A 14,115-nucleotide genomic window follows, 5' to 3' on the forward strand; every position below is an offset into this window, starting at 1 on the left:
TACACGGAACATTCAAATACGCTTTGTGTATACGCTTCCAGGATATAGAGATAAAAAAATTTACTTAAAACGGAGTGTCATTGAGCTGTACAGCGAATATAAACGAAGCGTTGTTGAATAGTACGCGGCACCGCCACCAGAGGGATTTAGCGAGAATTAACTTCTCGAATTTAAAAAATCACAGACTAGAATAAAAGATGTAGCATTGAAAGATTTTTCAGTTGTGTTCTAATGAAATAATTTTTTGAAGTGAGCCACTAGGGATCCAAGAAGGAAGCATAGCATTTTTTTTTAGATATTTATCGAATAAATGAAATATATTTTAAAATATCATTTGCTTATCGAGGACCTCGATTACATTTCATTCACGTTCGTCTAAGAACTCAACGATGCTCCATTTATGTTCTCTAGACTGCCTAATCACGCTCCGTTCGTTTATTCAACGAACATTCTGCTCGTACTTGCCGAAGAATACTTATCTATATTTTTATCTATGTTTCTTTAACGTTTAATTAATGTTTCTTTTACGTTCCATATTTCAATTTTCGCTTCTTATACATTTCATTTACGTTTCTGTTACTCTCTTCCTTTACACTCCAATTAACGCTTTATTGATACTCGCTTTATGTTTTATTTTTATCAGGAAGCTAACAATTAATGCATCTCCTGGATATCATCATGTAACTTTTCTTCTAGAATGGAAACGTAAAAAATACAAATTTTTATATACATACAGGATGATTTTAACATATTTCGTCACTCATCATGAGCAGGTAGAGTGAATCAAACTGAATCGAAAAGTCCTACCATTTTGCAATTTTCGCAATAGTTAACAAGATATTAATTACTAAAAATTGCTAAATATTGTCGAAAATAATTTTTTATTCAAATACTATCAACTTTATAGAAAAGCTGCAAGAGACAAAAATCGTTTATTTTCTTCTCATAAAGTTCTGAGAATTTTTTCAGAATTTTTTAATACCGTATTTTCTCATGTTGGTAAAAATAAGAAAGAAAAACAGTACTAAAAAGTTGATAAAAAATTCTGAAAAAATTTTTAGAGTTCTATGTTGTTATCAAATATTATTCTTTGTTGTTTTATCAAATGTTAAACAGGGACAAATATTTAATGCTCGCAAGCATTAGAAGCGTCAAATAAAACACACATTATCAAGTATAAGATGTAACTATAACTATATATATTAGGTGTTGGAATTAATTCGTAGCGTTTTTAATGAAAGAATGTTATTTATTTCACATGAGCATTAAAAAATACATTAATGAAAGTACTTCCCATCACTTGTAAAACGCTACGAATTAATTCCAACACCTAATATGTATGTACATATATACATATATATACATATATATTCTCATGAGTACTTTAAAGTATCGTGATCGTGACAGTAGTATCCGCTAAATTTTGATTAAAATCCGCCGCGGAGCGCACCAGATCAGAAATCTCTTATTCATCCTTTCGCTCCCTCCGCTTTCGTACGTCGGTCGGTCGGTCGGTCGATCAGTCAGCCTGAGTCAGTCGCTAGTATCATCCGGTCAGGTCGGTTGTTCTCACGTCACGAGCTCGCAGATCGAGTACGCAGAACGCAGCGCAATTAACAGCAGTTAACGCGCGCGAGGCCAGTCGTCGGTCGTCCAACCATCTATCATCAATCGTGGAGTAACAGAAGTACGAATACTACATACTACTAGTATTGTGATCCACCTCCGGCTGTTTTTCTTCCATCTGCGGGCCGTGATCTTGCATAGCGAAGGAAATCAGACCTCTTATTAGGACCGCACGCATCTTGAGAGGTGCTCATCGTCGCTGTTCAACTCATCAACTCGAACAACGCTAGGCCTCAAAAGTATATATAGCATGTTGATTTGTGCAGCAGGCAAGTCTTTCTTTTTTCTTGTAGTTACTCGTATAGTCTGTCTCCCTCCCTCTCTCTCTCTCTCTCTCTCTCGCTCCATCCTTCTATCTTTCTTTCCCATCACATTGTCCTACGATAGTTTAATTATAGATACGCGGTCTGTACGGGCTTAGGCTCGCCTAAAATAATGATTGAATCAGCTTTGCGTCCTTCTTCGCGCTCCTTTTTCCCCCGGGACACTTGCGTGCAGTGTTTCTGGATATACTCCCGCGTATACAAATGTACGGAACGAACAGCTGTCGTTCCGGAATCCTGAAGGTTTCATCTGGAAATTGCGTTTGTCTTCCCAGTTACTTGCCGATGTTGACTCGAAATATGTTTGCAACATCGCAACTTACTCACTCAAACATAGCAATATACATTGTAGTATACGAATTTAATTTAAAATATTGAAACTGTATATTAAGAGAAATTAAATATGCCGATCTGAAAAGATAATTGAAGAGATGTAAGATGTGTAAGATATCATGAAACTTCTCATTATTCATTAAAATTTGTCTTAAGTTGCAGCAATTCGAGTATTCGAATTTATTTTTATTGCTGAAGTAGAAAAATTTAAGATACTTTTTGTAATTACATATAAAACCAATTGGTGTATTTATAATTATATTTCAGATGGACAAAGTTCAGTATATTAAAGACTCACAGTCATGGAACAATTCAATGGCATAAGTGATGGAGATATTAATATAAGTGATATCAGTAAGTATCTTGAGTATATATTATGTATTTTAATATAGTTTTGTATAGTTGTGTGATGCGACTATTTTTAGTTGACGTCATTCAAACCACCGATCCTGATTCTATGGCTACTATAGTAATGGACAGCGAACAGCCACATGTTGAGATTTTAGAACAACCAGCCAGTAAAGCACTACGGTTTCGCTATGAGTGTGAAGGCAGGTCAGCTGGCAGCATACCTGGTGTCAACAGTACACCAGAGAACAAAACTTTCCCTAGTATACGAGTAAGTTGATCGGTCCAGTGAGACTTCGAATCTTTTTTTCTTCTTATTTCTATATGCTTATAATATTCCTGTAGATCGTGGGTTATAAGGGTCGTGCCATGGTAGTTGTGTCCTGTGTAACAAAGGATGCTCCCTACAGACCTCATCCACACAATCTTGTTGGCAAGGAAGTATGCAAGCAAGGTGTTTGTACAGTAGAAATTCCATCGGGAAATATGGTTGTTACTTTTTCAAATTTAGGCATTCAATGTGTGAAAAAGAAGGACATTGAAGAAGCTCTTAGAATGCGTCAAGAGTTACGAGTGGATCCTTTTCGAAGTATGTATAATTTTTTCATATGTATATACATATATTACGATATTTTTTCATTAATTTAGATAAGTTGGTTATGAAGAGATAAATTATTGCAGCTGGTTTTGAACATAGGAGACACCCGACTAACATAGACCTTAACGCAGTGAGATTATGTTTCCAAGTTTTTTTGGAAGGATCACAGAAAGGAAAATTTAACAAGCCTTTAGCGCCCATTGTGTCTGATCCTATTTATGATAAAAGTATGTAATACTATATATCATTAAAAAAACTATATATATATATATATTTACAGTAATCTATTATAATCTTTCCACGCTATTATTTTCCAAACTATTCATTACTCATAAAAAATGTTTCAAGTAAAACTTACTCTGTTCTACTTGACAAATTATTAACATCTTTCGAGAGAATGGAACTATCAGGGACTATTCAGGGACAAAATAAATCAATGCGTTCATGCCCAAGATCATGAAGAGAGCGTCATCGTGCTAAAACTCGCCATTAAAGTATATTTGTACTCTGATGGCAAGTGTGTCTTCCAAAAAGTTCATTTGAAAGTTTATTGATGAGAAAATTACTGACTTTAAACTAAACATTCGTAGTTGATTTTGAATGATTTTAAATCATCTTGGATGACCAACATACATATCATAAGCCAATAAACTTGTTTCAAAGTACGCCTAATTAAAAAACAAAATACCGTTCTATATTAGAAAAAAAAAACAAAGGTCTCTTTGAAATCTCCAGTGATATTTACACACTTGGAAAAAAATATGTGCCCATCATATTGTTTCGAGATTTTCTTCTCGAAACAAAGTAAATTTTATTTGAAACATTTTTTTGTAGTAGTTTGGGAAATAACCACATGAAAAGATTAATGAGTCCCTATATATATATATATATATTTAGAATAAAATTTCTACTTACGATTACGTTTCAGAGGCAATGTCAGATCTTGTGATCTGCAAATTGAGTCATTGCAGTGCACCTGTTGCTGGTGGCATAAACATGATTTTGCTGTGTGAAAAAGTTGCGAAGGAAGATATACAAGTGAGATTTTTTGAGGAAAGAGATGGGCAATTAATCTGGGAAGGATACGGCGATTTTCAACCGACGCATGTACATAAACAAGTAAGTCAACAAGTTGTATATGTTGTATATGTAAATTTTGAATTACACTGCAATAGTTGCAATACAATAGTAAAAAATATTCATTTGTCTGTATTGTATTATCTATCGCTCTTTATAGACAGCGATAGCGTTCAGAACGCCTAGCTATCGTACACAGGAAGTGGAACAGCCAGTGCAAGCGTTCATCCAACTTAGAAGGCCATCGGATGGTGCTACGAGCGAACCGCTACCATTTCAGATGTTACCACTAGGTACAGGTAGGCCTGCTTTCTGGTCTTTACGGAAAGCGTTTGCCAGGAAGAAGGCAGAGTACAGTACCTTCAGTAAAATCTTGTCTGCGGAAACTGCTCTTTTTGATAACGTAACTCCTAAGTTTTCTCGTAATATCGACGAATTCAACAATAATGATCTGGATACGAAAAAACTAAACAATAAAATCTCTGCATTGCGTGCTTTAAATGATTTGTATAACATAAAAAATCACGTAGATGTGTGTAATGGCGATTTAAAAGCATCAATAAATTCTACACAAAATGTAGAACAGCTCGCGAAAAGTGATATTTTGGATTATGAAAATAACGAAATGATGACCTCGGGAAGAAACGTGGAAAATAATAAAGAAATTAGCAAATTGTATACTCTTGGTAATAATAATGTAGAAAATAATGCATTTAATTCCGAGTATAAAGAAAAAATCGATGCGATTCCTTATGCGAAATCCGACGCACAAGAAGATAGCACGTCCGTATCAAAAAGTCTAAATAATTCAAAGAATAGGTCGGATTGGTTCGATAATTTTGAAATAGGCAAATGGGTGCAGAAGGGACAAGTGTGCCTTAAGGAAAAGAATAATGAGACGGAATTTAAAAATGAGACAGATGGTGACAATAAACCGTTTAATGAATTTTTATCGCAAGTGGCTGAGCTTGATCAAATTTATGCTGATACACATAACAAGTTGATACAAGCTGCTACTGAGACCAATCCACAAATGATGGAAATTGATGTTTGTGACAATCAGACTTACACCAGTTTACAAATGGCTATGAAAAATCCGGTAGAGTTATTTGACATTACCGATGACAGAAAATACGAGGATGTAGCCGTCTCTAAACAAGATGCGGAAGTGCCCGTTATGTCTGTAACATTAACAGCTAAGAGAGATGTAATGCATGAGGCAGAGGAAAGATTGCCACCCTTGCCTCCCAAGCGAATACGCAAGACACCGTCAATGCCACTTTTGCCGCGTCCAATATCCGCTCAAACGCTCACTACCTCACTCACCAAGGCACCGAATAAAAATTTGCCATCCTTACCCGGTACTTTATCGAAACATGCTAGACAAGGACTGTTTTCGAAATTATTTGCTAAAAAAATTAAAAAAGACAAATGCTCAGATCTGAGTAGAGATAGTGATCCGTCATTGAATACTTCATATTTATCGAAGAGTACTGTGCAAAATGTTATACAATCACAAAGTCCACGTCCTAGTATGAGTGTTAAATCTCTTAAGCTAAATGACGATGAAGCATCATATGGTGTAGATTTAACTGAGGCTGAGCACTATGCTCTGTATACTACTATGGCACCACACGCGACTGCCTCAGAATTTGATGAAATGTCTTTTTATTATAGTCTAGTTGAAGATGGGAAAATACTGACGGAAACAAAAGAGACCTAAACTATTCGATAGATATTTTATTGATCTATTTAATATTTCTTTTTTGTTTATATACTGCCAAGTTGAAGATAACTTAATATTTGTACATGAATTAATGATGTTGTTTGAATCTATCGATTTTGAGTCTGCCGAAATGTGAGGAATATTGTCTTGCATTGCAGCTATAAACTTTTACTATCGTCAACTCTTGTATATTTGCAGTTTTGACGTGACATTCATTTAAGAATGTATTTGTATTTTTAAACCAAAGATTTTTACGGAGAAAAATCGAGAATTGTTTAAGAGATATGTTGCCACATAAAATGGATCGATTTTTGTAAGATCGACGCATCTAGGTGTGCAAAATTCTAGTCTAAACTAAGTGCAATTGTTAGTTTTTTCTTAATGTTTCCTATTAACGATTTTTACAAATGATTTGTAAATTTTCGATAATTGTTATCTCTCTCTCTTATCAAAGGATTAACTAAATACTTTTTTCTAGTCAAGTTTGATGCTGTATATTTTCTTATACTCTCATTGTTGCTTTACTATTGTTAAATTTTATTATGAATGTATATGCAAATGTTTTTTTTCCTTTTTATCTTGTTATAAACTGCTTTATAATTTAGTATCTTAGTATTTTTTTTTTTTGGCCTTTTAAAGAGGAAACAAGGGTACCCCATTCTTATCATAGCGTAAAATACTTTGTATATGTGAGAAGGATTCAATAATATTAGGTGTTGGAATTAATTCGTAGCGTTTTACAAGTGATGGGAAGTACTTTCATTAATGTATTTTTTAATGCTCATGTGAAATAAATAACATTCTTTCATTAAAAAACGCTACGAATTAATTCCAACACCTAATAGATTAATCTTTTCATCTTTTAATAAAGAAGAGAATGGCATTAATTAAATTCAATCTGCTTAAACAATATGAAAATCTTATTAGTCCGTGTGAGAATCAATTAATAAGAAATAAGAATTAAAGGCCCATAAAGGTCGAAGCTGGATCTTTGCTGCTTAAATAATTCAATGTGAATTATATATATATATATATAATATATATACTAGATATGTACATACAAAACCATATTTGTACCATATTTATACTATATTTGTAGTCATTTTGAACTGCGTGCTAAAATTTTATCGGACTTGAAAACGCAGCTGAACTACTATTGAAACAATATCATAATTAAATTTTGATCAATAGGCTTCTATTAAAGAAATCTTAGTATGCTGGAAATTTATAAATAAATCAATTTACTTAATCAGAAGTTAGACGAAAAAAGTATCGAAAAAAAACGCAAAAATGCCTTTTCATACAAAAAATAGCCAACTTTTTTTCTAATTAATCAATTATTAAATTTTAAACAAGGTTCTAATAAAGAAAAATTTTGGGCTATGAAAAAAAAATTATTGTTGCACTCTTTTAAAATGTAGAATTATGTAATTATAACTGTCGACGGATATAAAAAATTAGAAAATGGAAAAAACAGTGAAAAACCACTAATAAATTATTTTACACTTCTGTAGATATATTTTTTAATTAAAATGTAAAAATGTAAAAAGTTCTATTGTATTGCTGCATACGAAAATTATATACGAAAATTATATTACGAATATTTTATATTCAAGGCGATGTAATTGGATTGATTTTATTTATAATCTAAAAATCTAAAAATTATAACATAAATTAATTTATTGACTCGATACTTTTAAATTACGTAATTATACACAAAATATATTACTTTTAACATAGAAAATGAAATTGACTTACCTGTACGAAACACTGACACAAACACAGAAAAATGGGGTACAAATGTGCTTTAAGTGAATTGTCAATGCAATAATCAATTGTGTAATAACTAGCAGTTAGTGACTGGCGTACTGACCTGCCTGATCTTATTCCCAAAAAGTGAAAATAAATTATGGATCGAGCCGAAAATGTCGTCTTCTAGCTCAGTAGAGTAGTTCGAAATTTCTTTGAGGTACATTTATATCCTAATCTATTTTAGGATTAAAAATGTCTGAACAAAAATCCTTAGTTTGCTCAGAGTTACTCTTTTGGAGTAACTTTATTGATGTACAGTAGGAAAATTCGTAAGGTTTAAATACATGAAGCCTTCTTCATTTAGAGCAACTGTACGCGATGTTAACAAGAAGTTATAATTAAAATTACTCATTAATGTGTAATCATTTATAGATGATGCCAATTCATTAAGGCGAAAGATAAAAAAGATTAGTAACAACTCCATACTTACCAAACAAGTAGCCGAAACTGAGAAGTGTAAGTATATTTGCAGAATTCTTCATAATTCTATAACTAATAGGATTATGGTGGGCAACATTGATATTACATTATATTAACATCTTGATAATCTGCAAACATCATCTGATGTAAAAATCATGCTATTTATCTTTATATCACGTTTCTCATCGAAGGAATGAATGTCAGAAGTGAATGCTAATTATCTATTTTCACTCGCAATCCTTCAATTTTCTATCTGCTGTAATCAATATATAAATATACATACACTCTTTGTGCAAAAATGAAGTATACGCTTATATGCATATGAAACAAGAGGCCTTTTACGATGAAGTTTTTATATATTTTAGCAGGTCTATTTGATACATTTGTTAATTGTTACGACAAACATGATAAACTTGTTGAGAAAACTAACACTAAGATACATACAAACTGTTAGAAACAGTTGCAGTATTTGTACGAACGATTGCATAATTTTTAATCAGTCAACGTTCGATTGGTCTTATGTCTTATCATACATTAACCATCTGATTAAATCATCTGATTAATCTCTTTACACTTTGAAAATATGATACAAAAATTCAGAATTGTTACATATGTAATGTAACACTCTCGTTTTTCGCCGACAGTTTTGACGTACAGCTGTAAAATTGTTGAACAATTTTCATAGTGGAAAGAGAAGCTTAATAAATAAGTCATTTCATTATATCTAAAAACTACTACACATATATTTTCACATAGCAAGCAAAAAACTTGTTTTATACTTTTTTAAAGATGTATTTTACATAGGACTTTGGAGTTTGAATTTAAAAGACCAGGGAGCAGTGAGCTTGTATATTTTGAGATATGATAATATTGTATTTTTCTATTTACGTACATTTACGGGATTGATTCCGAGAAGCGAGTATAAAATACGTCTCTAAATCTTGTAACAAAAAATTACTGTTATTATATGGAATCATTACTCGTGATAATAGTCTATAAGTAAAAGTTTCATAGTTCACACTTCGTATAATGCGAGTATGTGATGCTCTTGTGCAATAATTAATGTACTTTTCAGAAAGTTTTGTGTGTGTATGTATGTGTGCGCGCGCGCGTGCGTGCATGTATGTGTGTGTGTGTACATATGTATAATATATACATATATAGGATAAGTTTGATAAAAAGTTCACCACGTTTTTTTCGAAAACTGTTAGAGATAAGAAAAAGTAAATAATATGCAAATATGCAAAAAAATGCAAATATCAGAATTGTAGGATAAATAGGGAGACATATTTGATGATCTTGGAACCTTAAACATCCTTGATGTTTTTATTACTAATTAAAAGATTTTTTTATTGGGAAGGGGTATTTTTTAGTCATTCTATTGAATACTTTTTAATTATTCTAGATAGTATTTAATCAGTTGAATACTTTATATTAAAATATTTCTCTGAAAACAATTTTGATAATAGATATCTTCCCTTTATCTCTAACCGTTTTCGAAAAAAATAAGTGATGAACTTTTTTTAATCAAACTTTCCCTGTATGTACATATATATGTGCAGTAATTGTAATATAGTACAATCAAATGTACAATATTTCTATGGTAATATAATTTTTATAAATTGCTTCTTTTGTGAACAGATAAATATATTTACATATTGTATGAATTGCGTATGATATAATATATCTATATATATATATATATATATATATATATATATATATATATATAGATATATATATATATATGTATATAGATCACTTGATGCAAAAAAGTGTTTATTTATTCTCTATTCCCATACAATTTCAGATAAAAATTCATATTGATACATGTTGAAAATTCAGGTACGATGTAGTAATGTTGTATTCAGTGTGAAAATTTATTTTTATTAATGATTTAAATTAGACGTAATTATTTAGAATACAAAATAGTGTTTGTGGAATTCAACTTGAAAAGTTTGAGAGTGAAAATATATAAAATTGCATGTATAATACGTATGAAATCACGCTTCTTCATTGAGGATTTTCTGTTTTTTTTTTTGCATGCTTATTATTAATAACATCATTTCACAACATCATGCATGTGGATCAAAATTATTTTAATTGCTTTAAAAGAATCATGTTTTCGTAATAAAAAAAGTACATGCATGTTCTGTGTAACATTGTAGCTACTGGGAATCAACTTATTGGCTACAATATCATCAAAGCTGAACCAGTCGAGCGGATACCATTATTCGGAAGTTCAGGTGCAAATACAAGCAATCTCAATCTGCAACCTATAAGTTCGTTCTCGCAATCACACATCAGTATGCAAACTTTAAGGTAAATTAACAGTCAAGATTAAAAGATTAGAATGAATAGAACTAAATAAAAATGTAAAAACAGAAATTTTACACTCAAATACCTGTATTTAATATTTTTCAGGCCTCAGATATCACCAGGACGAACACCATCCCCTATGGATTACAACCCATCTCTGGTGCAGCAACCGTATCAACCAAGTAACGTTACACCAGTAATGCAACAACCAAATATGTTGGATGTTCAATTTTATAATGAACCACAATTATCAGATCAATCGCAATTGAATCAGCAGGAACTGAACTTGTTATTAAACAAAGTAACATCAGAAAATCAAGATGGATTACAGCCGTTAAATAACATCGGTAATTTCCTGTTTAATATAATCATTGTTTCCTTATGGAGTACATCCATATTTAATATTAGGTGTTGGAATTAATTCGTAGCGTTTTACAAGTGATGGGAAGTACTTTCATTAATGTATTTTTTAATGCTCATGTGAAATAAATAACATTCTTTCATTAAAAAACGCTACGAATTAATTCCAACACCTAATACAACAGTATCAATCAAACATTCGATTAATAAAGAAACAATCAAATATCTTGGACTTTAATTTTATAAGTCATTTTATCAGTTGTAGTTACCAAATCAATCGCAATTAAATCAAAAGGAATTAAACTTGTTATGGAGTAACGCCATATAATCAAGGTGGTTTACAGCCGAATATACGCATAAATTGCAATGAAGTTGAAATCTTTTTCTAAGCTTTCAATCTTCTACAAATTTGTCTATATTATGCGTTCATATAAATCTGAAGTGCGGGAGGCTTTCTCTTTTTGTATACAAACTACAGAACTTTTACAGCACTTTTTGAACAAACGTTTAACCGCCTTAGATTTGATATAGATCTATAAATCTACCTTTTTAATCGTTCTTCTTCAATCTCTTCTTATACAATGAGATTATGTCGTGATGGTGAGAATTAAATCTGAGATCCACTGATTTGAATCAACCATTTTCACACGAAGTTAGACGTTACCACATTCCAAACAATTATTTATATTCTGGGCTATATTCAGAAACTTTATCCACATATGTACCTATATGCTATTTTACTTGTTCATCGAATGTTAAACAAAGATAAAATAATATATGGATTCACCCGAGTGAAATTCTGAACACAGCCCTGATGTATCAATCTTTTAGACACTGCAGGAGTCTCATGTCTGCTAGACATGGACAGTCAGCAATACAATCTTAACTGGAATTCCTCTGATTTTGCGGATTTTGGAAACCTTACCGCAAATTTATCAACTGGATTATCCATCTCCGATTCTATACAAGTAAATACCTTACGCGTGCAAGTTAATATTTGAACAGAGTATTGTTCATACATATACAATATACAATTCTTAAATTAATTTTTGTCTCATTTTAGTCTGTGAACAACATTGAAGAAAGAAACATGAACGAGCGTATTTCATGGATAAATGTGAACCAAGAACTTTCAGTTTTGGATAATAAGATACTCACAACTAATCGAGAAAATGATGGTTGAGAATATAACTGAAGCAACTTTTTATCAAAAGATATGATTTCGTACTAAATAGTACATAGAAGCATTATTACATTACTACTATTACTACGAGAGAGAGAGAGAGAGAGAGAGAGAGAGAGAGAGAGAGAGAGCTAGAAGCATTACAGCATTTTAACCTTTTAACCTAATGTTATTTTGGCTTAATGCCAGATTGGTCAAAGAAATTATGATTAAGAAACTCATATTTCAACTACAGTTTTATGCACACTAGTGCTTTCTTCACTGCCTTCGAAAAAATCGATTGAATTATTTTTCTTATAAGAAATAAGCTAAAAAGACGTCCAATATATATATATATATATATATATATATATATATATATATATATACACAAGAGTATATATAAGACATAAATTTTTTTATTTCGATATGCAGTCTGTATCTTGTTTACATTTACATTTAATTTATAGTTTATACATTGTTTAGAAAAATGTATAAACTTTCATGACAAAATGAACAAAAGGAAATGCTCTGCTCTATAGTTAGATATTTGATACACAATTGTTATATACTCATCGGCGAGCATTAGCTGAACAATATAGAATTTTGATATTCAGTTGCTTGTGATATACAATTTATCTTTATGTAATTATACATAATCAGCACTGTCTGTCCAAGATAAATTGTTCAGTCCGTGATCTGAAAGCGATATTGGCGCGAAGTGTTCGTTTTGCCGACGTTATAAATTGAGACGTTATTAAAACAGTGTTGATGTATGAAATATTGATTGTGTGGTGCACGAGGTAAATGCTCTGTCTGTGATCAAAGTTCATAACTTGTTTTTCATACCTATATAAATTATACAATATTCTTTGCGACAAATGGAATTAAGCGTAATAATCAGAAGAAATTGTGTCGAAGTGAATAAATTTGCAGGCAATATTGTAAATTATTAGATATGAATATTTGCATGCGTTTTCTATGTTTATTGTTACAATAGCTTTATCTTTTTTTTGCACAGTTACATACATTTCTACAAAATCGCACTTTGTACATTTACACACTTGACATATGATTATATATTAAGAATTAATGTAAAGAAAGGGTGTAGTAAAAAGACGTTGAAAAGTCATCGTACTCAAAAATTTTCGATGAATGTTCCGTCCAGGGTCCAGGATTTCATTTTATATACGTTTTATAAAAGCTTTATTTAAGAAAAATATAATAGTAAGAGAAAAAGTGCAATTCTCTAATCTATCGAACAATTTTATTAGATTAAGTAACATAGTAATGACAGTGTTTTGATATAAAATATATTTTTACAATCACATACACCTCAGGTAATTTATTACTGTAACGTGCAGGAAATGTTATAAGGAATCATCTTATATCTAAGAAACTATACTTTATTATTTGCCATATACCTGTAATAATGTAAATAAAAAGTTGTTATAAATATAAGAAAATGTGATATTTGACTTTAACAATTTCATATAAATTTTATGATTTTATTGCTGTTTTACATCATATGTCATGCATAAATGTGTCCTTTCATAAAAGCATTGTCATAAACATTAGAAGAAAATTAAACGCAATGGAAAATGAAAAAACAGTAAAATATATATATATATATATATATATATGTATATATACACACATCGATCCTTAGTTTACTGTGTCGGATCATTTTGTGAGCACTTAATATCCTGTTTAAAGATACAACAAAAGTGCATATTTACAGTTACGACTGCATATTTACATAACATCGATCGATAAGTAGCGCTCTCGTACTTAGTATGAAAAAGTCGGCAGTGAACGCTTGGATTATTTCAATATAAAAATGTAGCTTACATACATGTATATATACGGCATACAACTGTCGTATAATATTACTTTACAATTTTTCTCAAGCAGCGTCCCTGAATTGCACAAATGTATTCGCAAGGATGTAGCAATACATTATGCAAGTATACGTATAATCCACAAACGGGGAAGAAATAATTTGCTTCAC

The 14,115-nt window shown here is 31.2% G+C and overlaps 2 protein-coding genes across 3 annotated transcripts; both read left to right on the forward strand.

The window, feature by feature from the left end:
* Nucleotides 1–1,460: 1,460 nt before the first annotated feature.
* Dl (dorsal) lies at nt 1,461–7,322 on the forward strand. 2 transcript variants are annotated; one of them, XM_011057161.2, is made up of 7 exons: nt 1,461–1,895; nt 2,550–2,636; nt 2,708–2,901; nt 2,976–3,219; nt 3,312–3,455; nt 4,157–4,347; nt 4,466–7,322. In XM_011057161.2, the coding sequence occupies exons 2-7, from the start codon at nt 2,585–2,587 to the stop codon at nt 6,026–6,028; spliced, it is 2,388 nt and encodes a 795-aa protein (XP_011055463.1). In that variant the 5' UTR covers nt 1,461–1,895; nt 2,550–2,584; the 3' UTR covers nt 6,029–7,322. The 2 variants fall into 2 exon arrangements, with proteins under 2 accessions (XP_011055463.1, XP_087269247.1); XM_087413121.1 differs by lacking the exon at nt 1,461–1,895 and having other exon boundaries at nt 2,685–2,901.
* A 2,864-nt stretch (nt 7,323–10,186) lies between these two features.
* Nucleotides 10,187–13,714, forward strand: LOC105146725 (uncharacterized). Its single transcript, XM_087413122.1, has 4 exons — nt 10,187–10,585; nt 10,688–10,929; nt 11,774–11,910; nt 12,006–13,714. Exons 1-4 carry the CDS (start codon nt 10,407–10,409, stop codon nt 12,123–12,125), a joined length of 678 nt encoding a protein of 225 aa, XP_087269248.1. The 5' UTR covers nt 10,187–10,406; the 3' UTR covers nt 12,126–13,714.
* Nucleotides 13,715–14,115: the final 401 nt, after the last annotated feature.

Source organism: Acromyrmex echinatior, chromosome 14 (assembly GCF_024713525.1).
Source record: "Acromyrmex echinatior isolate Ae372 chromosome 14, ASM2471352v2, whole genome shotgun sequence".
NCBI lineage: Eukaryota > Metazoa > Arthropoda > Insecta > Hymenoptera > Formicidae > Acromyrmex > Acromyrmex echinatior.

Excerpts from the sequence above, each read along its gene's own strand:
- Dl (XM_011057161.2), top strand. The coding sequence starts at position 2,585 with ATGGAACAATTCAATGGCATAAGTGATGGAGATATTAATATAAGTGAT. Across the intron at positions 2,637-2,707 it reads TATTAATATAAGTGATATCA|TTGACGTCATTCAAACCACC; the intron begins GTAAGTATCTTG and ends GACTATTTTTAG. Across the intron at positions 3,220-3,311 it reads ACGAGTGGATCCTTTTCGAA|CTGGTTTTGAACATAGGAGA; the intron begins GTATGTATAATT and ends AAATTATTGCAG.
- LOC105146725 (XM_087413122.1), top strand. The coding sequence starts at position 10,407 with ATGCATGTTCTGTGTAACATTGTAGCTACTGGGAATCAACTTATTGGC. Across the intron at positions 10,586-10,687 it reads ATCAGTATGCAAACTTTAAG|GCCTCAGATATCACCAGGAC; the intron begins GTAAATTAACAG and ends AATATTTTTCAG. Across the intron at positions 10,930-11,773 it reads ACAGCCGTTAAATAACATCG|ACACTGCAGGAGTCTCATGT; the intron begins GTAATTTCCTGT and ends TCAATCTTTTAG.